This window comes from Poecilia latipinna, unplaced genomic scaffold (genome assembly GCF_001443285.1).
Source record: "Poecilia latipinna isolate Pla-1442-1.1 unplaced genomic scaffold, P_latipinna-1.0 Scaffold1058, whole genome shotgun sequence".
Lineage (NCBI taxonomy): Eukaryota > Metazoa > Chordata > Actinopteri > Cyprinodontiformes > Poeciliidae > Poecilia > Poecilia latipinna.
Window position 1 is genome coordinate 41,523 of NW_015113674.1, and position 26,169 is coordinate 67,691.

At 39.2% G+C, this 26,169-nt stretch overlaps 1 protein-coding gene across 5 annotated transcripts in view; it reads right to left on the reverse strand.

Annotated features, from left to right (window-relative positions):
• LOC106959234 (DNA (cytosine-5)-methyltransferase 3B-like) overlaps positions 1–26,169 on the reverse strand; it is a 38,123-nt gene that overhangs the window by 2,370 nt on the left and 9,584 nt on the right. For 2 of the 5 annotated variants that reach the window (XM_015051669.1, XM_015051666.1), the window contains exons 1-18: positions 24,640–24,885; positions 23,137–23,242; positions 13,553–13,706; positions 11,623–11,708; positions 11,403–11,540; positions 10,341–10,487; positions 7,669–7,827; positions 7,473–7,580; positions 4,432–4,573; positions 4,238–4,360; positions 4,105–4,149; positions 3,937–4,016; positions 3,746–3,858; positions 2,639–2,822; positions 2,328–2,412; positions 2,032–2,177; positions 715–805; positions 366–514 (exon numbers count right to left, since the gene is read on the reverse strand). In XM_015051669.1, coding sequence (XP_014907155.1) covers positions 366–514; positions 715–805; positions 2,032–2,177; positions 2,328–2,412; positions 2,639–2,822; positions 3,746–3,858; positions 3,937–4,016; positions 4,105–4,149; positions 4,238–4,360; positions 4,432–4,573; positions 7,473–7,580; positions 7,669–7,827; positions 10,341–10,487; positions 11,403–11,540; positions 11,623–11,708; positions 13,553–13,706; positions 23,137–23,242; positions 24,640–24,644 — 2,061 coding nt within the window. In that variant the 5' untranslated portion in view covers positions 24,645–24,885. Of the gene's footprint in view, positions 1–365; positions 515–714; positions 806–2,031; positions 2,178–2,327; positions 2,413–2,638; positions 2,823–3,745; positions 3,859–3,936; positions 4,017–4,104; positions 4,150–4,237; positions 4,361–4,431; positions 4,574–7,472; positions 7,581–7,668; positions 7,828–10,340; positions 10,488–11,402; positions 11,541–11,622; positions 11,709–13,552; positions 13,707–23,136; positions 23,243–24,639; positions 24,887–26,169 lie in introns of those variants that run through there. The other 3 variants (XM_015051671.1, XM_015051670.1, XM_015051668.1) reach the window with 2 other exon arrangements.

A 26,169-nucleotide genomic window follows, 5' to 3' on the forward strand; every position in this document is an offset into this window, starting at 1 on the left:
CATCAAATTTTTATAGCTTTTTGGACACACAAGATGCTTTACAAAAGAAAAAATAAGTAAATAGATCAATAATTATAATTTATTAATTTATTCTTGCAATTTTATTTTTTCTTAGTATGGCTCCAATACTCTGTCATACTAATAAGATTAAAAATAGCTTTCTTGTTGAGCTCATATTTCTATTTATCCAACAATATAGCAGCAAAAAAAAAATTAAAAATGTTGCTTATTTTGATTTTGATTAACTGCAATAAATTAATTAATTACAGAACTACAATTTAACTCGAGTAAAAGTTTTCCCACGACTTTAACTCCTGATTTTAAAGTGTTGTGGTCCAAAGCGAGTGCGGATGCGTTCGGCTGACCTCCAGGAAGCGGGAGATGTCCCTCTTGTCGTTGACGCCCATGGCCACCACGTTCTCGAACATCCAGAAGAACGGACGGTCTTCTCCTTCTTTGGGCTTGGCCTCGCTCAGCAGGCGGTAGAACTCAAAAAACAGCCTTCCTGTTCCTCCTGAAGCAAACCAGACTCACATCAGGGTCTAGTTACAACTCTACGCGTTACTGGCATTAACAAAAAGCATTAAAAACACAGAGACAACGCTGTGTGTAATTGATGATGTGTTTTATATAGAGATTTTGTTAAAACAACTAGAAAAAAATACTTTTCACACACTACAAAAATGTTAAACAGGAATCCACAAATGTACCAACCAAACAGGCCTTTTCTGGCCGGATTCACGATGGACAGGTCGTTGCAGGGACTTCCTCCGATCACCAAGTCAAAGGGCCCCCACTCCTGAATCTGAGACAACAGCACCACCTGGTGTTAGAATGTGGGAATTACGTCGGAAGAGCCAGCAGTTTAACGGTACAAAGTCAAATTAACTCCGGGTTTTAAGCCTTTATGAGATGAAAATGGGGGTTAATTTATCACAGTCATGTTTTTACCATATTTTTGACCAATTGATTTTATTTAATTGGGACACTGCATATTAATCAAAATGCTCATTTCCATAAAAAAACAAAAAACAAAATACAAACATTTATACAATTTCATGCATAAAATCAAGAAATACAGTAAAAACAAATGAAAACATATACATGGTTGGAAAAACTACTTTAAGAGGCTTTTATCAAAAATGCTGCTTTATAAAACTGTCATAAACTGATATTTTTATCATATTTATCATATTCACTAATTTCTAATTGTCACAGTTTCAAACTAAATATTAAATTAGCAAAATATTTAACTCTGAGGGATCTAGAGCTAGATAAAATATTTTAGCTATAGTAGCTAATTGTCTATAAAAGCTAAACAGATATTCAATATTTAGATAATATTTAGATATTTAAATATTAATATTAAGAGCTAGCAAGATGTTAATGTTTAGCATCTAGCTAGTCCTTATAGTCCCATAAGTGGACTATCAAAATAAAAGCTAATTAATTTCCATCTTGAAATGCAGAGTGGTATTTAAGTGTAGCATATTAATTTAACAATTTAAAAACACTGACTCTACAGAAAACATGGTAGCAAGTTTAATATCTTTTGTTTTTAAAGTTTGAAACAATGAGCAAAATGTGCAAATATTATTGCACAATAAAGTTAAATGATGCTCTTGGGGGGCCCCCTGGTGGTGGTGGCCATAAACAGCCCTCAACTCGCAATGCCTCGAGCTGGCTCTGGTTTTCTGCACAGTGTGGCTTAATAATTGTTCTGAGAGTGTTGTTTTTTTTTCTGCAAATGGCATAATTCTGAGTCTGTACACTCCAATAAGCAATCAATATCTAAAGTAGTTAATAATTATTAACTACTTTAGTTAATAATTATTAACTAATCCAGCAATCGATTGCTGGAATGATTAATCAGCAATCGATTAATCATTCCAGGTGGTTAGGATGTTTCCTTCAAGCTCAGCTCAAACGTTTCTGCTCGTGTCTTGGAGAGAGAAAAGAAGCAGCTCTGTCCAAGGAATCGTTAAATATGGCCGCTCCGGTCCAACCCGACTCTGAACCGCCGTCTCTTACGTTTTTCCTGGAGATGTTCCTGACATCATGGACGTACTGGATCTTTCCTTCATGTCTGACCACGCCCACCGAGATCGAGTCCTCACACACCTCCGACGCCACGTACTGGTCCACTTTAAAGCCCAGATCCCTCAGAACCAAGTAGCCTGAAGCCAGAAACACAAACAAGACATCAACAGAAACATCAAATCAGAAATAAAGGTTTCATGACGTCAGTTCCTCAGTTTCCCCAATAAGGAGAGATTTTATACAGGAGATGAAATGTTGGAGTAAAAAGAGGTTTTGTGGTTCCTCACCAGTAGCAATGCCATCAAACAGGGAGAGGACTCTGATTGGCCTACGCTGCTCAGCAGGGACTGCTGGGTAAATCTTTGGTTTTTCCTGCAGAAGAAGAAGAAAAAACACTGAAGGTCAGTGGGTGGGTGTGTGGGTTAATGTATGTATGTTTGTATGGTTGGTTGGTTGGTTGGTTGGTTGGATGGCTGGTTGATTAACTTCATGTTTCAGAACTTTGCCTTCTTTAAAACCTTGAAGGTAAATGTAACATTCTGACAAAAACAAAGATGGCGTCGCCCATCTGGAGGCCAAACCGAGCGGTTAGACTCACGAACTCCTGTCCTTTATCGTTGGCAAAGAACTCTTGCAGCTTCAGGCTCCAGTCGTGGCGCCGTTTCAGGACGCCGTACTGCAGCAGCGGCTGGCACATGTAGCAGCGCCAGGGGTCCTGGTACCGGGCGTTGTTGGATGCCCCGGGGTCCACCAGGATGTCCAGGCAGTCCACGCAGAAGCACCTGGTGGGACGACACAACGAGGCGCTAGCATTACAGCACGTCTAACTGTGGAAGAAAGAGCTGAAAACATTTAGCTAGCGGAGCGCTAACCGTAAACCAGTGAAACGACAGTTCTGCTACAGCTAAAGAGCTGTACTGACAGCATTTAGAGGAAGCTAATGCTAAATGCTAACTCCAACCATGTGTCAGTAACACAACAAAGTAGATAAACGTTAACAGGGTACAAAAAATACTAGTATGGAAGTGATTCTCCTGGTTTCTGTTTTATAGTTGCTGAGTTTTGCTAACTCTGTTGCTAATTTTGCCTAATTGACCACAGCAGGGCTTCGGTCATAGAATATCAGTTAAACTATAGATCCTGAATATAGAATAATCGTCACATCACCTGTCGAGAACGTGAGGAGAAAAAATGAAACAATCTTCAGCCACTTCAAAATAAGAGGATGAATATAAACATCTAACTCTTTGAAGAGTTCGTAACTCGTGCCAGATTTCTTAAGGCTAGTTAGCTTAGCCACCAATGACGGTAGACAAAGTTTCCTGTAGCGGTATGTTGCTTCTCTGACATTAGCACATTGGGCAGCGAGTTCATGAGGATGAGTGACAGCGCTAAGCCCCTCCTCCTGGCTCTGATCATTTTGGTCAGAGCTCAGGGATAAAATAGATTTTTTTCACAGATTATCTGTCTCACATTACGGTGACATTTTTAATAAATATGTAAAACATTTTTTAAATAAAGTTGCAAACAGCAGCTTTAAACTCTGCTTCAAATAATTTTATAACCTGGAAAAGATCTGACCATTTTGTAGGTCCTGATGGGTAAAACTCCAGAAAGACTCCATGTTTTTTGTGTCCTTGTATAATGTTTTCAGTTTTTCTGTCTTTCTTGCAGCTGAATTCCTGAACGTTTTTCTGGAACGGACCTGCAGCAGTTGGCGTTTCCGCAGAGCAGGACTTCTCGGCCTCCGCAGCAGACCGTGCAGTAGGACTGGTAGCCATCGTCATCGTACATGTAGGAGATCTCTAGGTACACATCCTAAACACACACACACAGCAGCGTTTTATCACCGCCGTCATCCTCTGGTTCAAAGATCCGATCTGGAGCGGACCTCACCTTACACGTTTGGCACAAGCCTCCTTCAAAGAGCGGGTGGAAGGTTGCTGCCCTCATCTTTCCACATGAGAGGCAAAACTCTGATGAATCGGAAAAACACAGGCGAGTCGAATCAAAACACGGATAGGAGTTTGTGCGCTGCAGCAGCGTTAGACACCCAGACTGTACCTTCTATACTTCGGTTCTTTTTCTGTACTTCATTCACCATTTGTTCTGGCAGAAAGAAAAACGTTGAAACAACGTGAGAGACAGTATTTTGTATGGTATTTTTAATTAAGACCATTGCACAGGTGAGCCCTACCTCTGCTACAGGGCTCCTCCGGCGCAGCCTTGGCCTTGCAGGGGCTGACTTTGGGTCGCTTCGCGCTGGGGAAATACTCTGGCAGGGAAACGTTGAGGATCTGGTGGTCCAGCGGGTTACTGCCTGCAGACACACAGACAGACGCTCACACTCCTCTCCTGCATGCGACTGAACTCAGGTTGTCTTTAGCTCACTGGCGCTGCGTGTCGGTTTGAGTCCTTCCTCTCCTTTGGGCTGGAAGCCGCCGTTGGCCCAGTCCAGCATGGGCTTGATCTGGTCCTCGGGATTGTCCGTCTCACAGGGGGGAAACGTCTTCTCCGCCCTGACACTGGCCATCTGAGACGGCGACAAAACGTCACAAAATCTCAAATTCACCTGTTTGACTGAGCAAATCTGACCACACATTGCGAGGTGTCCAGACCCACCGAGAAAAAAAACACCAGAACAGATTATTCAGGTTCACAAAAACAGACGAGGTAAAAGGTTTTGGTAACAGCTAAAATATTAAAGTTTTGATAATCGTATTGATGTTTTTTGCTTATTAAAAATATAAGCACTTCAATAAAAATCCTCACTGATGATCAGAGTAAACAAAAATTTGTCATGAAGTGGTTTGTGGTGGCGAGTATGAACGCAGGCAGGACCCAGAATGAGAGGTGGTGAGTTTAATAGGAAGTAGCTCAAAAACAGTCCAGTTCAGGTGGCTCGGCAGTTTAAACCGGAAGCAACTGAACCTGAAAGACTGACAGCCGACCAGGACACACAGCAGCAAGGAGCAGACAACAGGTGGAACTAAACACACAGGGAGGGTAATCACAGGAACGAGACACAGCTGGGTCAATCGGGACAGGAGGCACAGAGACTCAGGGGAACAGAAATAAACAGAAAAACCTCAAAATAAATACACAGAAAACACAGATCCTCACAAATTATACTGAAGTAGCAGTGCTTCAACATATTTTTACTAAAATACCGAGTAACTGATCAAATTATCAATCATTTAATATTTAAAAATACATCAGATGGACCCAAATATAAAGTTATGTGGAAATGTTGGTATTTTAAGGATGAAAATGACAATAAATCATTTAATAAAAAAATGACAAAATCAGGCAAAATAACTTTTTTTCCAAATCAGTTTCTTTCAATAAAAAACTGATGCAACTTTAACAGAAACTGCAGGTCTGAGTCTGTCTGGTGGGTATTTTGGTTAAAACATGTTTGGTTTTCATTCAATGAGTAGAAAACAATTTACTCAAGTCAGAGCAGAAATAAAAGGTAAATCCAACTGGCTGATATAAAGTTAGTTGATGTTTTTGGGCCTGAAATAAAAGTTTAAATGATTAAAAACACAATATTTGTTTTACCTCTAAATCAGTGTTTCTCAAGTCCTCACACACACACACTCTGCATGTTTTAGGTTTTTCCCTTCTGCCACCTGAATTGTATCTCTAGGTGATTAACAAGTTTCTGCAGCTCCTGATGGTCATGCAATCATTTGAATCAGCTGTTCTGGAACAGAGGCTCATCTAGAACATGCAGAGCAGGGGGCCTGAGGACCAGGGTGGGGAAACCCTGGGCTAAACCGGTTTTTCATGCCTTTTATATTTAAACAGAAAAAGGAATTTGAGAGAATTTTAAACCACATTTCAACTTTACGGATCAGCAAAAACAACCAGGAAGTGGTTCTGTTTTTATCAATGTGTAACAAAGACCTGTGTCCTTTGTTAGATCACACACACACACACACACACACACACACACACACACACACACACACACACACTGCTGGGAAGCTCCAGGTAGATCGGTCGTTTCCTCTCAGAGCGTTTCATGCCAGACAAATCTGTTTCCTTATCTGCTTCACGCTTTATAGATTTTTCAGAATGTAAACAGAGACATCGCCAGCTAGCATAACTGCTAAACCAGCTGAGTTTGACCTGAAGCTCAAGTTCTGACTGGCTAACAAAACCTCGCTCCAAAGCTTTAAAAATTGAGAAAATATTCATCTTTTACAGACTTTCTCCAGCTGAAGTCACTGTTGAAGGAACTCAAATTTCCATTTCTGCAGTCAGAAAGAACCAGGCGGAACATTTAATGGAAAACTGCACAACATCAAAACAAATCCATCCAGTGTGAATGCAGTTAATTTGTAAATAAGAATGTGTAAATATGCTGCTCAAAAAAATAAAGGGAACATTTCACTTTAATTTTGTGTGTGGCTCCAAATCCAGGCCTCCATTGGTTAATAAATTTGATTTCCATTGATGATTTTTGTGTGATTTTGTTGTCAGCACATTCAACTTTGTACAGAACAAAGTATTCAATGAGAATATTTCATTCATTCAGATCTAGGATGTGTTATTTGAGTGTTCCCTTTATTTTTTTGAGCAGTGTTGTTTCTGGACCTGCTGGAGACATTATTCTGTATGGAAGTTATCTGAGTGTAAACAGACGGTTTATCGCCGTCTGTAACGGTGGAAACGCTGAGAGCAGCTCTGGTAGTTTACATAAGCCGGCATCTCCACTTCTCAGGAACTGAATCTGATGAAACATCTGTCCGAAAACGGCTGCAGGGGTTTATTGGACTTATCACTTACTGAAATCGACTAACTTAGCGAAGTCCAGGCAGGACAGTAAGTTTTGCTCCATGTAACGTTGAAGCAGAAATGAAAATGCAGAGGAAGAAACGGAGGAAGAGGAGAGATTTGGACGTTTACGGTTATCATCAGGTTCTAAACATTTTCATAAATATATTAGAACGATGTGGTACAAAGACTTAAAGATGCCACTTTAAAACATTCATTCATTATCTTTCAATTTGTTTTGACTTTGCGTTAGCGCCTGCTAAAGGTGCTAGCTCTAACTTCAGTGTTAACTTCAATCAGTGATGTTAGCTCTAAACAACGTCACAGCAAGAGCTAACGCCGTTAGCTCTTGCTAACGATGCTAGCTCTAAGTAAAGGTATTAGGTGTAACTAATGGCATTAGCTCCTGCTAATTTTGTTAGCTCTAACTAATGTTAGTTCCTGCTTGTGCTAGCTCTTACGGCAACAGCTCTAATGATGTTTCCTCTAATTAATGATGCTAGCTCCTGTGTTAGCTTTTGCTAATGATGTTAGCTCTAACAGATGGTATTAGCTCTAACTAATGATGTCTCTAATAAATGATGCTAGCTCATTAGTGTTGGGTCTAACTACTCGGGCAATCAGCTGCGTTAAACTTGAAAAAGTACCTCGACTGCCTGAAAGATGGCCTTTCGGTAGGAGGCCAGCTTGGTGTACGAAGCCTGGCTGAAGAACTTGGGGAAGGCCATGAGAGAGTCCAGCTTGTCTGCTGAAACCTGGACAAAAATCACATGGAAAGGTTCAAAACCCAAGATAAACACAGCTTTTCCTGATCTTTTCTTCAAGACGGCTGGGCGTTTTTACCTCAGAGAACTTTCCGTCTCCGAACCACTGCAGCCACCTCATGCCGTGGCTGGCCTGCCGTTTGCCCATGGCGCGCCACGTCACCACGATGCCCGGCCACCAGGAGAAACCCTTGATCTTCCCCCAGACCAGCTCACCGACTCCAAAACCTTTATTATCCTGCAGACAGAACAGGAAGACAGTGAGCATCCATGAAGCTTCAAGGTTTCAAATGTCTGCAAAACTTTATTAATATTCTTCTAATGTCGAAAAAACACCATTTCACATTTGAGGTGTTTCCATTAAAATAAGAATCACAATCACGTGACAAGTCGTTAAAAACACGCCACGTCATGATCCTCCAGCTACTTCCTGTTGTCGTCTTCTTTGCTGTTTTCGCAAGTGGCTATGTCCGGTTGTTGATCATGCGACTCGTGATGTGAAAAAAGTGTTTCATTGCAGCTTTTGCAAAATAAACCATTTTTGATACAGCCAAAAAAACACTGCCACATCTTAGCAACAAACTTTTATTTTTAAATCAAAAAACTCATTTTTTTCCAAATTGTGTGTTTCCATTAAGCAAATGTATCTCAAAAATATCAAATTGTGCAATTATATCATCAATGGAAATGCAGCTTGTAGAGGAAACAGACGTAGAAAAAAAATTCTTTATTCTGGAATGGAAAAAAAGATTCCTAACTATTTAATTTAACAAAATAAAACAGGACATAAACTAAACCAAAGTTAACTAAATCTATATTTAGCACACAAAAGTAGGGATCCATCTTTTAATCAACAATTTAGTTTATTAGTTTGTTTAACACAGGAACATTACAAGAAAATTCCTTCAGGTCAGTGGAAAGTTTCAGACGAATATATCTAGTATTTAAAATCGGTATTAAATATTAATATTGCTAAATAAAATAAATTAAATATATTTCCTTTTGGATTTTGGTTTTGCTTGCGTTCATGCTTTGATCCATTCTTTTTTGTTCATTTATGTTCTGCAAGTCTTGCCATACGAGTTAATTTTTCTGTGCTCATTGTTGGTCAAAAGGTGTTGCCATACATGTTAAGTCCATTTATGTTTATCTTTTTAGTTTATTGTTCTATTTTGTTGGTTTTTGAGTCTTATTTGCGTTCAAACAAAAGGCCTTGACACTCTGGATACCCGTTTTGCTTGTGTAATCAGATTTTTTTTTTGCGTGGTCGTTCATGCTACTAATTAAATGCGAACGCAATCATTTCTGTGTGAACGGGTTTCAACCTAAAACCATTCAAGAATCCTGGGATGAAAAGTTTTAGTTTTCCAAATAAACTGTTAGTTTGAGTCTTTAATTCCTGTCTGCCTGTGTGTTAAAAGGCGAAACGGAAAGCAAACAGTGACTCAGCACTACGACTGTGATGCAGCAGATTCAGCAAAAATATTTAATTTTGCATTTTGGGCTGCAGTTTCTTCAAATTCTGCTTTAAATGTTGTACTTTTGAATATAGTCACCAACAGGAAGTGGGGAAAAAAGCAAACTAATGTGTTTTTTATAGCATTTTTTAATCACTGAGGTCATTAAAGTGTTTCCAAAGAAAACGATTTGGCAGCGTGTCGCAGTCTGACTTAACAAGCAGATGTTTTGCTGAGTTCAGCCAGAACTTTGTGTGAAAACAACCGCAGAGAACAGAGAGCATCCAGGGAACATGGCGGCCTGCAGACCTGCCCGGATCCATCAGGAGCTTTTTATTAGCATGCTAACGCTAAATGCTGCAGGAGGAAACAATTCCTAAAAAATAAACTGGGATTTTCTTAGACTTCATCATTTCATCTGTTGAAGCTGCAGTAACTTTTATAAGATGTTTCTTTACATGTTTGTTAAAACTGACACCAGGTTATGAGACAGATGATCTGTGAAAAGATCAATATCCTCCAACTTCTCATTGAGCTACTGAAGAAATTACCAAAACAACAAATCAGAGCCAGGAGGCGGGTCTTAGCGCTGTTAATAATCCTCATGTACTTGCTACTAAATGTTGCAATGGCGGAGAAACAACTCACCACTACAGAAAAATAGTTTATCCACCGTCTTCTGTGTCTATGCTAGCTAGAATAGCATTCACAGCAGGATCTGTTGATGGGTAAAAACTGGCAGCTCCACACAAGATGATGACTGACAGCGCTAAGACCCGCCTCCTGGCTCTGATTGGCTGTTTCCAGTTAGCACTGGAACAAAGTAAAGCTCAGTTTTTTAACAGATCATCAGTCTAATATCATGCTGTCATGACACAGTAACAGTTTCAACAAATATGTAGAAAAATATTTTTGTTTTAATATGTTCCAATGGCAGATTATTGCACTTATAACATGGGAACATTTATCTATTTCTTCATCAATATTAAGGAATTATTTATGTAAAAAAAGCTCCTATTTCTTGCTGAAAAGTTACTTGTAAGTTAGTTTTGTGTTATTTAAAGTGAACCAACATATTTGCACCAGACACTAGACCAAAATTACTTGGTAAGATTTTGTAGTGTATTGAATAAAACTGAAAGCAGAATGGGGCTGAAAATAGACAGTTTGCAGGAAACAACAGTGTTTTTGTAAACCTACTGAAGGAGATGAACTGTTTTAAAGTCTAAAGAGGCTGTGGATGAAATGTGATGAATGCGGCCTGAACTGAGGGAAGGAAAACAGTTCGACTCACGTTGTATTCTGGCTGGACTTCGGAGCTGGACGTGGTGCTGCTGCTCTGGGCCGAGTCCTTGGAGTCTTGCTCCATCAGCTCCAAACATGGCTCCTCTGGCGTCTCCCTGGCAACGACGCCGGCGGCTCGGCGAGGACCAGTGGCGTACTGGATGCGGGAAACACAAAAGATTAGATAAAAAACTACCAGAAGTCTACAGCCTTTTATTTATATATGTACATAAAAAAAAATATATATATATGTAATTTATTAAATTATTATACATTATTTATGAATTATTTATATACATATTATAAGTGAAATGGTAATAGTATTAGTACTATTTCATACATTTCTTCTAATGAAAAGAAGAAAATCAAAGTTGGTGGCCAACATCAGTCCAGAAGCTTCTGACCCCTGGTTACCAACGGCAACAGGGAAAGGGCAGGAGCTGGTTGCTACGGTAACCACCAACCACAGCAGAGCAGAACTTAGTACGCTAATAAATATCTGGAGAAAATAACTTAATCTAACCAAGTATTTTTGGTCTAGTTTCCAGTAAAAAAAATATTTTTACACTTGAAATAATACAAAATTTACAAGTAACTTTTCAGTAAGATGCAGAAACTTGTTTTAAGTCAGTAATCCTTGAACACTGACTTTTTAAAAAGGTACTAGCAGACTTTTCATTTCTAACAAGAGATTTTTCCCATGTTTTAAGTGAAATAACATTTTGGTTATAAGAATGATCCCTAATTTTATTTCTCTAATAATAATAATAATACTATTATTTAATTTGTAAGAAAATATTAGGTGAAATAATCTGCCAGAGGACATTTTCATCCATATGAAGGGATTGCTAACATAAAACAAGCTCCTGTATTTTGCTAAAAAGTTACTTGTAATTTAGTTTTGTCTTATTTCAAGTGTACTAAGATATTTGTACTGGAAACTGGGCCAAAAATACTTGGTATGTTTTTATGTTTTTGCAGTGTAAACATCAGTTTTTAACCCAGTTTTACACATCAGGCCGATAAGATGTGCCGATAGCGATGCTAATGCAGGATCGTCCCTGGCGTTTACCATGACTGTGCTTTGCTCCTTTTTGCGGTTCTGCCTGCGGTGCTTGGTCTGCGGGTTCGCCGCCAGGCCGGCCTGGTAGATGGTTCTTGGTCTCGGTCTCTGCCTCAAGCCCAACTGAGACGATCCTGATGGCTTCTTCTGGAAAAACAAACAATCAAATGAAGCTTCTTCCATCTGTTGGCTCAAACAAAGTGAGGCCTCCATGTGCCTGTAGCGTTACGTGGCTGTAGGAGTCCCAGTCCGGTTCCTCCTCCTCGGGCCTCTTCCTGCTCCTCTTCCTGCTTCCTCTCGTTCGCTGGTTACCATCTGGCGAAGGATGTGGGAGCAGAAAGAAAGACGGGGGAGACGGAGATAGCAGCAGAAGGTCAAACAGATGGTGCAACAAAAAGGAATACCTTCAAGACTCTTCCCTTCGTCTTGGATCTAAACTGCTCTAGTGAACATTTTCTATACTGAAGACTAGGAATGTCTCAATAAGAAATAACCCAATTAATCATATAATAAATTAAAAGAACCTCAGTAATTTAAATGCATGATTTTTCTCTTTCTACCAAAAACTGGATGATAAGTCTTCAGTCTGGTTTCAACTAGATCTTTACTTTAAGGATAATTTTGTTTACGGAGTCTTCATAATTAAGAAGACTCTTCCAAATGTCTTCCATTTTAAATGGAAGACATTTAAAATGTCTTCCAGTTCCAGAGTTAAACGTTCATTAGATTTTAAAGTTCATAGATCTTTGAGAATGTGTTCTTGCTTTGCCTTTACCATTATATTAGTTGAAAATGGTCTCAAAACAACATTATCGTTTATCGCAACTTCTGGGACAATTTATCATCCAGCAAAATTGATTGTGAAATTTATTTGAAGACTGTGATGCATGTTAGCGTATTAGCATATTAGCTAAACTAATTTCAGGAGTTCTGTAGAAAATGAAGTTCCAGTCCCTGTCAGGTTAGACCTGGTGTCTCCTGGACATTTCGGGTTTGGTCAGAGGGTTGAAACTTTGGGAGAAATTATCTGTAATGAAGGTCTTCATTACTTGGCTGTACAAAACTTAAAATGTGTGTAAATGATAGAAGAAACAGATACAAACAGATTTAAGTATTTTATTGAGTGTTTTCATGCAGTGGCATCTCAGTTGGAACTGGTGGTGTCCTGTTAAAATACAACAAAAGGATAATATAAGTATTGTGACTGTTTGAAATGCACTGAAGTGTTTGAAGGCTTTGTGTGGGTGTGGCTTACCTCTGTCTCTTCCTCTGCAGGGTGTTCAGGCTAAAAGATTCCCCGGGAGCCTGAGCACCTTTTAAAGGTTCCAGAAGAGACCAAAGCAGATGGAAGAGGGGGAGCAGTAGAGCTATGCACGCTATAAATTTAATGTTGGATTTATACTTATATTTATAGAAATGTGTTATTAGAGATGCTTAAAATGAATAGCATTTGGCAATGTATATTATTCTGAAGATTTGGTTATTTTGTCAAAGTCTGTTTGTGTGTATGTATTTTGTTTTACCCTGTTTCTTGGTGGGTTTGTTAATTGGAGCAGCCAGGGACTATAAAAGGCTGCATGTTGGCCACATTGGTTGTTGTTGCTGAGACTCTAGGCCTCTGTAAGCAGGGTTGGCTGTGTGTTAAATGCTGGTGAATAAACACCCGGAGAAGCACCATTTCTCTGCCTCAAGTCTCCTACTTCCTCCAGCTGCTAAGGGCCTAACATGATCCAAAAATGAGTCCAAACTGGTTTTGAAATGGATGAAACTAGCTTCTGGAGTTACCTTTCCAAAGTCCAAACCTCAAAATTATCTGACTTCTCCTCCGCAGAGCAGAATCGTCTGGCTTCCCTAATCCTCAGTTTAATACCTCTTGTGTTTTATTTAATTACTTTCTGCTTTTACTGCATTGCTATAAAACCCAAAGTGGCTCCAGATGTCCACATTTTAAACACTTGGTGTGATTTTTAAACCTCCACTGACATTGGCATGACAGTAAAGTTACACATTATCATGTTTTGGTCATAATCCATCAATTTTAACACAATAATGACCTCAAAACCAAGAAATAGCAACACACCGCCTCTGTTGGTTCAGTTTATAACCGTTTATTGAGAGTTTTGAGAGTGTGTAAAACTGTGGATGTACTGGGTAAGTACCTTGCGGCGAAGTGGCGCCCCCGCTCTGTTTGGGGCAGAAGGGCGAGGGCGGCTCCGCTGCAGTCAGCGGGCTGTTGTCATTGGTCAACTCAACGCCACTGTCGTTCTCTGACAGGCCCTCGGCAATAAGGGGCGTATCTCCATTCACTGCTGCCTGAGGACGAAATACTCAGATCAGATCAGGTGTTTACGAGCTAAATATCGCAGTGACCCCACCACACCTCAGAGGGCGCTACGGAGCGTGGCTGGGCAGGCTGTCAACATGATTTTTATGTCAACAAGGTAATAAAGCTCTCTCAGATGATGATAAAAATTTATCAAATGCGGCTGTTGGAGACAAAACACCTTTAAAAATGTTTATTGAATACATTCTGTTATAGTAAAAATATATTTCTGTAATAGAAACCATATCTGCACTGAGAACATTAAGCTAAGACTGTTTTTAACAAATGATAGTCCAGGTTGATTGGGGACCAAAATGGCAACATGTTACATTTTGAGGGGCGGCGTTTTACCTTCCAGCAGAACAACGACTCAAAACATGCAGATAAAAATCAGATCAGCAGCAAAGTTTCAAAATGCTACTTATCCAGTGTGGGAAATGGACACGTTGCAAACAAGATGCTTGCCAATGATGAGTAGTATCATCATTGGCAAGCTAAAACTTCCTTTTAGCTGTCAACTTGTCCAACTTAACGCACTAAATCTTAAACGTACACCTGATCATATCAAAGAAAAAGGGACTCAGTTCTTTGCTACTAATTGTCAACACTACATCGACTAAATAACAAAATCAGGTAAAAGTTTTAATTAAACAAAAATAGCGAGAGACAGGCAGGTATGCTAGCTTGACTATGGCAACTGTAACAGGTAGCTGTGCTGTGGAATTCTGTGTTTCAGTTCATTTTAAAAAAAGCAACCTAAACACCAATTGACTGACAGATCATCAGTAGAGCAGATGTTTAAATTACCTAATCAACCACGGTTGTGTTAGATTAGCTAATAGCAGCAGTAGCTAATCTAATCAGCTAATCAGTGACCACTTATTAATAAGCACAAAATCAACATCAAGCCTGAAAACATAAAACTGTTACAGACTGAATGTTCTGCTCTTTGTGTGAAAAACACACCCATTTGTTTTGGTCACACAGTAAATGCATTTCATCCATTTTTTTAATTCATTAGTATTTATTGATTGTCTCATGGAACAAACAGTGAAGAAAATGGTAAAAAAATAACATTTTCAGCTGTTAGCTTTGAGGATTTTAGCACATAATCATGATTCTCACATTAAATCCAAATCCTTATCGTAAGAAATTCTTCAATATAAAATGATAGTGTTAGGAAAAAGGTCCATTCTGAGCCAGTCTGACTGAGATTGAGCTGCTTTCCCAGGAAAAATAAAATAAAATAAGCAGCTCAATATGCACAGCTGGAACACTATAAAAATACAAAAAGACTTATCAAGTAATTTTAGTTAGTTTCTAGTGTAAATATCTTAGCACACCTGAAATAAGACAAAACTAACGTAGAAGTAACTAATCAGCAAGATATAGAAGCTTGTTTTCTGTCAATAGTGCAAAAGATATTTGCACTAGAAACACTAAAAGTACTTGGTGATATTTTGTGTTTTTGCAGTGTAGAAATATAAAAGATGTCTCTACAAGATGGATGCCACACTTTGATATAAAAATGGAGCAAAAACGCCATAAAATCTCAGATTTTCACCAAAAGCAAAGAATAATCAAGCTCAGTTTCGACAAGTATTTTAAATTTTTACCCAAATGGAATGAAATTCAGTCTGTGATCCTTAAAAACTGTCCCAAAACAGACACCAGCTTCAGCTTTGTGGTTCTGCTTGGACATTGAGGTGCAGCGTTTTGTTGCTCCTGACGTTTAGACATTTAGATAAAATGACAACAGCTAAAAGACGCAGACTGAATCCACCTGACTCAACACAAAGAGTAAAATGCTGAAGTTACCCGGCAGCTGCCTCAGGGAGCGAGCTGTTTATTTAAATTGTGCCTGTTTATAGAGAAGATCACTGGGAAATAGTTGTGGAAGTACTCATCAAAACCTCAACGCTCTATTCATCATCGCCTCTCTTCTTTTCAAGGAGGAGTTACGCATTTCTGTTGAGTCCATAAAACCTGAACTTACATAACCCCAATCTAGGCATTAGTTTTTCTGGTAAAAACTAACTTATCATGGCTTTTAAAATGCTAATGGGAAAAGTTTACTAACATCTTCCACAGGATTTAACTAATGTAGCAAACAGAAACTACAAATCAAATTAAATTAATCAGCACTTTTATAAAGAAGTGGTTTTGGCAGCTAAGTTTGTGGGCATTTCTCGGTGTGACCCAGCATATTTAAAAGGATCCATGATTAGCTATAAAAATAAACTTTATTTAGGAAACATTTATTGAAAAAGAACAGGTTGTTTAGTTTCAATGTAAATTAAGATATTGTCACCATGTTGTTTACACTGCAGAGCATTATTGTGTATTGAGAAACAATTAGTACTTTCAATTTGAACCTTAAATTAGAACGTAATGCCTCTTCATTTCCATGACTAGGGGAGATGAAGATGAGGAGGACCAGAGAGAGGAAGAAGGAAGATTAAAAAAACCTGTTGTTTGTGCTGCTACTGCTTGGATATGCTAAAGGTAAGCGTAGCGGCAAAGCTGTCCGGTTTCTAGCTCAAGCTGTTTACAGTTAGCATCGCAACCAAAACATTTTCTCAAACACATTAAAAGGATTTGTTACAAGGATTTAAAGATTCTTCACTGTCATTTTGAAAACATCTTTTCATCATCTTCCAATTTGTTTGGATTTCTCATTATTAGCTCCTGCTAATTGTGTTAGCTCCTGCAATGCTAATGGTGGTAGCTCCAGCTGAAGGTGTTAGCTTATACTAACAGTGTATAAGCTAACACCAAGTTGTATTTTTATTTTGTTATAATTACACAAAATGTCTTTTTTTCCAGATTTTTCCTATGCCTGACTGTAAACATTTTAGAAACCACCATCATTGTTTTAAGCGTGTGACTTTGAGACCGGGAGACCCTCTTTACTTCTTCTTCTGTGGTATTGTTGCTAAATTGTTTGTGCTCCTTAGATCCTCGTCTTTTATCATGTTATCCTGTGGAAGAGGTGGATGTTGTTTTCCTCTGAAAGCATCCAGTTTATTTAGAGACAAAGTTAGTTTTTGTTATAATCTCCATCGTAACATATAATTCCATCCCATGACGTGAATATTTATGTGAATTACAATCATAGCCTACTAATAATGGTAATAAAGCACAATAAATACCTCTACAGAGACACCTGCAGCCACTTTAGCATCAGACCGCAGCCTGGGCTGCTGAGTTATACGGGGATTCTCAGTAAAAATATACAGAGAATCTCAAAATGTTGCAGAGACTTGCAGGACAGGAAGTTACCAAAGCAGGTCACCCAAAGTTTACTTCAGGTGTCATGTAGCCGTGGAAAGACGAAGTGCAAGAGCTGGGTCCGAATCCACAGGAGAAAATGCATATTTCTTTTAGATTTTCTATGAAAAAGCTGAAAAAGCTGTTAAATAATAGATAAGTTGTGATTAAGAACATTGTTATGAATAATTTCCACTATGCACACCCATTCCTGACTGCTGCCAGACCAAGCAATCACTTAAACATGACAACATGAAGCAAACCTCCAGATCTCAAAGAGAACACATTGTGCCTCAATCTGAAAAAAAGAACATCTATCAGCCAAGGAACGGTCACAAAGAAAGCCACCATCCACACATGGAGAAACCTTTCGCTCACTACCATTACTCATCCATGACTCATCCAGGACGTTTCAGAACAACGGCTAGTTCTCTGGAAGCCTCGCTGACTCAGTGAAGGTCAGAGGTCATGAGCCAACAAGAACAAACTACATCAATACATATTTCTCATGTGCCGTCACACTTCCATGAACTTTTAGAACGAGCTCTTGAATCGTTCCTATCTAACTTACAAACAATAACAACAGAAATGTTTTTTGCATGTTTTGAAATAATTGTTTGGTTTAAATTACAGTACTAAGTTAAAACAAATCACAATTCGAGATTAATGAGCTACTGTCATTTAAAAAACAATGTTTGGAAAACAGCTTTGCAGCTAAGCTAGGTTGGTGGAATCAACTCACTCTCTCACTCTGTGGTTGCCTAGCAACAACCTGCTGCGTAAGAAGCAGCTTCAAGTTCCCCCAACTTTGGTTGCCTAGCAACAACCTGCTGGGTAAGAAGCAGCTTCAAGTTCTCCCGACTTTGGTTGCCTAGCAACAACCTGAAACAGCTTCAAGTTCCCCCAACTTTGGTTGCCTAGCAACAACCTGCTGCGTAAGAAGCAGCTTCAAGTTCCCCCAACTTTGGTTGCCTAGCAACAACCTGCTGGGTAACTCCCACAGCAGCAGTTTAAAGTTTTGCTTCATAACTGCTTGAAAATGTTTAGAAAAATCAACGTGGAGAGAAAACTGGATAAAGCAGAAAAGGTCACTCCACCAGTTTGGCTGTATTTCAGATATTTAAAACAAAAATATCTAATCAATAATTACTGATATTGAGTGACCTGATTGATACTGACTCTGCATAAAAGAGCGGGCCCCATTATCAGTTAGCATTCAACAGACCCCAAACCAGTTATCAGGTGTTTCTTCATACAATTTCTCTGATTTTAAAACTTGTGTTTAAGATCAGAAACATGTAATTGTGACAAAAATAAGCAAAAAGAGAATAAATCTATTTTGAACTTCTTCATTGCCTTGGACCAACAAAACCATTAAGATCTTTAAACTCCTGCAGCCGAGGTAGAGAGAGACTCACCTTTTCCTACTTTTCCATTTATTCCTAACAGTTCACTACATATTTCTGCCACGGTTCAGAACGTGCGCCTCTTTTCCCCCACCCCCGACCAAGCCATTAAAGTTTTTCAACTGTGGCTGAAAGGCATCAATCATTACAGCAGGCGCCTGTGGGCAGGTCCCGCCAGGTGAGAAAAGCATTCCCACCGCTAACAGACGAGCAGGTCTGCAGTCCAACGAGGGCAAGCCGCAGACAAAAACCTGAAAAGATTTTCAGGTTTTCACCTTTGCTGTGACTCAGTACGTTCTGAGATTTCCCCAGGGTGTTTCTGTCTGTCTTCACCTCCAACCATCAACTTCAAACGAAGCTAATGTTATCTTCCTGACAGAACATTTATCAGGCAAATCTCTGCACAGGTGGCCAATCACAGGTAAAAGGAGTTAGGAGAGGAAAGCAGGTGGAAAAGCTTTCCTAACTAAAACTGCCAGTATTACACGTTATTTAAAATTAATTACTGTAACGGGTAAACACCATATTTAGCTGAAGCTCATGCTAAAGCAATAAACTGAAACATATTGAGTTGTGGGCACCACCAGCCAAAAAAAGGTTAGCTGTGCTAGCCTTAAAGCTCTAATCATAATCATTAGCTCTGCTAATGCTAAAGCGCTCCAAAAACAGGAAGTGGACTACAGCACAGGGCATTCTGGGTAAATAGGACCAAAGCAAACACGCTAGTCTAGCATTAGCAGGAGAAATGACTTGACATTTCCAAAGACATTAGAGAAATCCTACAACTGCTAAAATCTGATTCTGCTCCATTTTGTTCACGTTGCGAAGGAGAATAAATTCTCAGGGGTTTTCATGTTTTTTCCTTTAGTGGTCTTTGGTGCAGCGCCCCCACAGGCGAGGAGGGGAACAGGTTGCCCAAAGAGTTTGACCCAGAAAATGAAACAAATGTTGCAATTTTAGTCCTTAATAGAACAGAATCTCAGGCCTAAATCTAAATCTATATGCGAAACTTTAACAATAAATGTTCATAAATGTTTGCTTCACTTCTGTTTCTCATTCGAAATGAGAAGCACAACAAGGTTTAAAGAAATCCAGCCTATTCCCTGAAGAATGTCCAGCACATTTTCAGTAAAACCGCCGTGATTATCTGTGGGTTTCCAGAGACTGAAATGGGGCTGAAGGCGAAACCGGTAAACTCAAGCTGACTCCCGATAACAATGGGACTAGAGGAGACATGTCTATCTTTGGCTAACATTTACATTTTCAGGAAACAGTCGTATAGCTGTGAAGCCGGTCCTGGAGCCGCCTCTGGGCGGCCATAAATCACCAATCAAGCTGCCAAGTCATGAGGAAACGTAAGCTTCAGGAAAATGAAGCCAGAACGCTGGAACATGACTTGTAATGGTTACTTAAAAGGGTCACACATATAATTACTGTCAGACAAACACATCACACCATGTTTACTGGAGTTTAACATCTGTTGTCTTATATTCTCAACCACTGATGAAAAAGCTACCGTTGGCTGAAAGTGAAGAGTTTCTCCTTTTTAGCGTCACGGCGACCCATCTAATGTGTCTAAATGCTAAATAATTTGTGAGGGTGAAGCACCAAACCGGTCCCAGAGTGTTTCTGAATTAAATTGGCCAGCTAGCTGGCAGCTTGCACACCTCAGCCGTTGCAGTGCTGATGACCTCGCTTCAGACAGAAAAGAAAGATCCTCAGTCACAGCTTGAGGCGTTTTGTGAAAGAGGAACTCGGTGTGACGATGCTATGGCTGTTTTAGCCCTTTGGAAGATGAAAAACAGAGGAAAGCTTTGAAACACCCACTTTTTTATTCACTTTTCCTTTTCATTGTATATTTCAGACCTGAAATCGTTTCAAAACCCCAAACTAACTTACCAGATGTAACAATATCTTCCCATAAATTCTACAGCAGTGGTTTACTCAAGTGTTTTATAAATTTTCAGTTGAATAAAGTTTTGGTTGACTGTTCAGTTGGTTGTTTATATTCATGCTGTTATTTTGTTTGATATTATAATATAATTCAGCTTCAGCTTCTAATAAATCTTGTGTTGGCTAGCGCTTCAGCATTAGCAGGACTAATATGATTAGCACTTTGTGATTAGCACAGCTAAGCTTTTAGTTAGCAGTGTCCCCTAATCAAAATGGTTGAACATAGCACTTTAGCGGTAGCAGAGCAAATGATTATGATTAGAGCTTCAGGGTTAGAATAGCTAAATTTTTAGCTAGTGATGGCCACAACTCAAAATGGTTAAATTTATTGCTTTTGCATGATCTTCTATTAAATGTTGTTGGTGTAGTGATTTAGCGTTAGCAGAGCTAATGACTATTATTGGAGCTTTGTGATTAGCACAGCTAGTGTTTTAATCAGCGGTGCCTAAAACTTAAAACGGTTAAATATAGCACTTTAGTATAAGCTTCTGCTAAATACTGTGTTGTTGTAGCACATTAGCGTTAGCTGACTAATGTTTATGATTAGAACATTAAGCTAGCAGTGCTAACCACTGGCAGCTGATTTTCTACAAATGCTGGTTGATGATTGGGGTTCCGTCCCACATCAGTGTGTGACCGTGCTGGTGACTGACTCTATGGTTCTTTCTCACACTGATTGTTAAATTGTTCTATTATTTCTTAACATACAATCCAAGAAACAACATAAGCCAAGGAGTGAATTGCAAAACAAGCTATTTGCGCTTCCAGAGAAGGATTGGCGAGTTTTTCATGGGTGCAACCTGCATTCTGAGCTCTGCTGCTCACATTTCTTTACAAATGTTCCTCTATTTAAAGGAGAAAAAAAGCTTCCCAGTGGCGCAAGATTTATTACCAAAGAGCTCAAACACAAATCTTGCTTTTTACGCCAACTCTCATTTTTAGCAGAATCTGCAGAAGAGAAAGTGACGAACAGAAAGAACGACAGATGGTTGAGGGAAGGAAGTCTGCCTTTCAGATAGAGTGATATACGAGCGAAAAAGAGGAAGAAGTGGCAACGGACGAGGGGAGCCCCACTGAGCGTTTATGACTGAAGGAGCAAAGGTTTGAAACAGGTTGACTACAGATAATAAATCTACACGGACATTATAGCAAACGTCTTTGCAGCGTAAAGTATTCAAATATTTTCATATTGAATTCATTAAATCCTTTTATTCGTCTTCCTGCTCCTCCATCGCTGCATCTATTCAGCGTTTTCTTGCTGCCGCCTTGTGCGGATGCAGCTGTTTGTGTGCAACGCAGGAAGACGCCCTCACAACCAACATGCATTCTCAATTAGAGTCATGTGACGAGCTGGCGCTGCCGTCCAGGCATCTGCCTTGGCAGCCAGACAGTCGCTGCCTTACAGCACAGCTGGGTCGCACAGAGGTGTGCGGAGCCAACGCTGAGCTCTTCCTTTCACTTATCTGCTGAACTCTGCTGAAAGCTGAGTGGGAGGGCGTCCAAACTGCGGCGCGGGGGCCATTTGTAGCCCTCTGAAGGGTTTTGGGCGGTCCGAATGAAGCAAATCTGACCTGCAAGATTAGGTGGTTTTTGCATTTGGACACTTTTTCAACATATTTTACAGCAGGGGCGTCCAAACTTTTGTAATATCGGCCAAAAAGAAAAATAAAGCTAAAATCAGGCAAATAAAGTAGCCAGATATTTTTTCTGAACTGGATATTTACTGTAGTTCCAAAATTTAAAGGGGTTTGTATGATAGTGTGTTAGGGCCTTTGTAGATAAATAATAATAATTTTTCTGAGTTTCTAAAGTAAAAAATATTCAACTTTCTAAACTCAGACATTTCCAAGCTTTTAAAGAAAATTTCTGAGCTTATTGGTGGAGATTTACTATTCTTTTTATTTTTTATTTTATGTTTATTATTTTATCTACAGCTGCCGTAATGCGCCGGGGTCGATTTTACACATTTCCTGTATTAAAAGAAAATCATCTAATTTATGTGCCATGTTCAGTAATAAGAACAGGATTTGGGTCATGTTCTTTCGACATGTAACTAAGTTTACTAATTTTTGTGCATCATTTCAGTAAAAGTATCTGAATAAACATGAGTTTACCTTTTGTTAAAGCTCGGTTATAAGAAGACAAATAATTTGTGTTTTACGTCACATTATTCATTATTCAATGGGCCAAATTTGGATAATTTTTCAGTTGCAGTTGGGATATATCTTATATATAAGATATAGAAAATAGATTCCCAACAAGTAACAAAGTTTTTGCATTTATCTTAGTTTTGGAGTAACTAGAACCGGGGTGTCCAAACTTTTGTCAGATGAGCCAAAATTGTTGAGTCGTGAGCCAAGAACACAATAAAAAACTAAAGTGAAGCAAATAATTATGTTAAGATCACGATTAATCACAATTAATATTTTTTTTAAAGGTTTTGTTGGCTCTAGTGGCCATTATTCAAAAGTAGTTTGACAGGAAGGACATGCAGCAAATGTCACCAGGCCGGGAATCGAACCTGCGACCACCAGCATGAGGACTAAGGCCTCAATACGTGGGTTGTGCTTTGCCCCTGCACCACCACAGCACCCATAATCACAATTAATCATGAATTATTTGCTTGATTTTTTTAAATCAAGCAAATAATTCATGATTAATTACAAATTGGTTAATGACTATGATTAATCATGATTAGGGATTAATACCTAGTGATTAAATGTTATAATCCACAGCACTGATCAATGTGCTGTCGATTATGTGTGTGTGTCTGTGTGTGTGTGTGTCTTACTGTGGCGGTCACGTTGCTGCTCTCCGACAGGATCGCCCCGGAGTTGTTGGAAGGCATGGCTGTTGTATCTGACGGGTCCAGTTGGTTTCCTGATTCCTTTTCAAACCTGAGGAGAAAACGATGAAGAGGAGAAATCCTGTTACAGCCACACACACTCACACCTCAGGGCCATTTAGGAGACAAATTACAGTTTCTGGACCCCTGTGTTCCTCTGCTTGGCTTTCTAACTGTATAGAGACTTCAAGAGGAGTGGCAAAAGCAAAGGAGAAGGAATAGCAGTAAGTCCCTGTTACTGTGGAATACTGTCTCTGATACTGAGCTGTAATCATCTCATGACAGCTTTGAGACAACAATACACCAACATTCTTCAGTCAGAGGCCTCTTCAGAGCCGTTGCAGGACTGACTGCTGCTGTTAGCCACTAATTATTGATTAATGGTTTATTAGATTAAATTACTTTCAGTTAGTTAACTGATAACGTCAGATATCTTTTAGTGTTGTAGTTTGGCCTCCATCCAGCAGAGGGCGCTGTTGGTTATGCAGGTTATGGTACAGAGTTAAAGATGGCAGCCATATTAGAACAGGAAAGAGAAACAATCGAAACAGAGAAAAATGGACTTTATGGGTTTCTGCTCTGAAATATAAACACTGAAAAAGTTTCGCCTTAATATCGCTCCTTCAGCAGCATCAACATATCGATAAAACATGGCACAATAACAGGTGATAAATTGTCCCAGACATTATCGCGATAAATGATAATATTGTCATTTTAAAACCATTTACAAGTGATATAATCGTAATAATGACACAAGAACACATATTCAAAGATAAATATACTTTAAATTATTGTGAACGTTTAACACTGAAATATTGAAAATAAATAAATAAAACATCAGAAACAAATAAAATATATCATTACATTTCAGTAAATAAAATTATCGACAAAAACAAAACAGGTTTATTTGAGACCAAAACACCAAACTGAAGAATTTCATCATCCAGTTTTTGGTAGAAATTATTGAGTTTGCTTTAATTTATAATTAGTTTGTCACATCAGACCAATTTCCTCCCACTTCCCAATCATGCACAACTTCGTCTTGGTTTATTTAACAAAATTTTAATAAAAACATAAAAATGTGAACAAATTTAAGCCACCATCTTGGTCTGAATTCTGTTTTTTTTTTTTTTTTTTTTTTTTTTTTTTACGTTTTAGATGATTAATAAATCGATCCAAGGTGGGACGCTCTCCAGGTTTCATCTAAAATATTTATCTGTTTTAAAGTAACAAACCTGCAGCTAAACGCAGGTTATCTGCAACTAAATGGAAAAAATGTAAGAATGGGAGTGTAAAGGTAAACAGAGAAAGTGTGAGAGACCTGAGCTCTGGAGCGGACATGCCCATGCAGCCCTTCAGGTAAACAGATACAGTCTGGGTGTGAGCTGCGAGTGCAGCGCCGGCACCGCGAATGTGTCCCTACATGCTCAATAAACACAACGCTGCTACTTCATGTAGCTGCATTCCTCTGAGCCTCCATGCTGGTGGACATGACTGACGGCTCTCAGGCGTCTGTGGCGCAGCGACGCAGCAAATCCGCAGAGACCGAACGGGTCGGACACGGGGTTCGGTTTCTGTCGCCGCAGGGAGGCGACCGGGTTTTACCGACACCCCGACCTGCCCCGAGTCACAGAAACCAGCCTGAGATTAGCAGGAGTGTGAAGAGGATTTCAGAGGCTTAAACGCCAAAGTCATCCAGAGTTTACCACGAAAAAACCCTTGTTGTTCAGTGACTTCAGGGCAGAATATCAAATAAACTCAGGAATTCTTTTTACAGTTTAAAGTAACGGAGTCACTTCCAGAGACATTAGTGATGCTACAGTTAGCTAGCGTAATGCTGAAAACGAATCAATGTATAATCGTTATTAATTATTTATTACTTTTTTGTTTTAAATATCTTGGAGAAAAGGTTAAGGCAGCCAAACTGGTGTCATAACCTTTTCTGTTTTTTAGTTTTCTCTCCAAGTCGTTATTTTTTATTTTTAAGCAGCTTTGAAGCAAAACCTTAAACTGTTGCTGTGGCAGTTACTCAGCAGGCTGTTGCTAGGCAACCAAAGTTAGGGGGTGGGGGGACGTGAAACTGGTTCTTACCCAACAGGTTGTTGCTAGGCAACCAAAGAGTGAGAGAGTTAGTTAATTTCACTCACTTTGCTCAGTTAGCTGAGACGTTGAGCGGCTAAAGTCTTTCCTCTGCCTACATTACCCAGGATGCCCTGCGGTTCTGGAACAAAGTGACGATGCTGAATAGTAAATATTCTATCAGACGTATTATCTATAGATATTGATTGCATGATTATCTGAATCTAAATAGTTATTGATTAATTATGACTGCTGTGTCAAGCAGTCATCAAACAGCAGTGAATACTTTTAGCACATGGTGCAGGGTGACATATTCTGAGAAGTTATTGTACTCTGATGCATCATCTTTCAGTTATTAAACAATGGGTGTTTTCCACAAATGATAGTCCAGTCGACTCGATTCGATTGGGAACCAAAATGGCAACATTTATAACATTTTCATTTTCTTTGGGTAACCTATTCTCCTCCTCACCTGTGGGGGCGCTGCACCAAGAACCACTGAAAGAAAGACAAGAACGACTTCCTTCTTCACCAAATGTAAGCAAAAACTGAGTCGTGTCAGATTTAAACAGTTGTAAGATTTCTTCTTTTGTTGTTAGATAAAGATCACGCGCCATTTCTCCAGCTAGCACTAGGCTAATGCATTTATTTTGGTTATATTTACCCAGAATGCCCTGTGCTGCAGTCCACTTCCTGCTTTTGGAGCGGTTTCTGCTCTGCTTGGCGTTCACATATTCAAACCACACCAGAGTTCACTTCAACTAAATCGAGACCTACACTGTAAAAACACATCTTACCAATTACTTCTAGCGTAAATATCTTAAGACAAAACTCACATATAAATATATTTTTAACAGGACATAGGTGCTTGTTTTAAGTAAATAATTCCTTAATATTGAT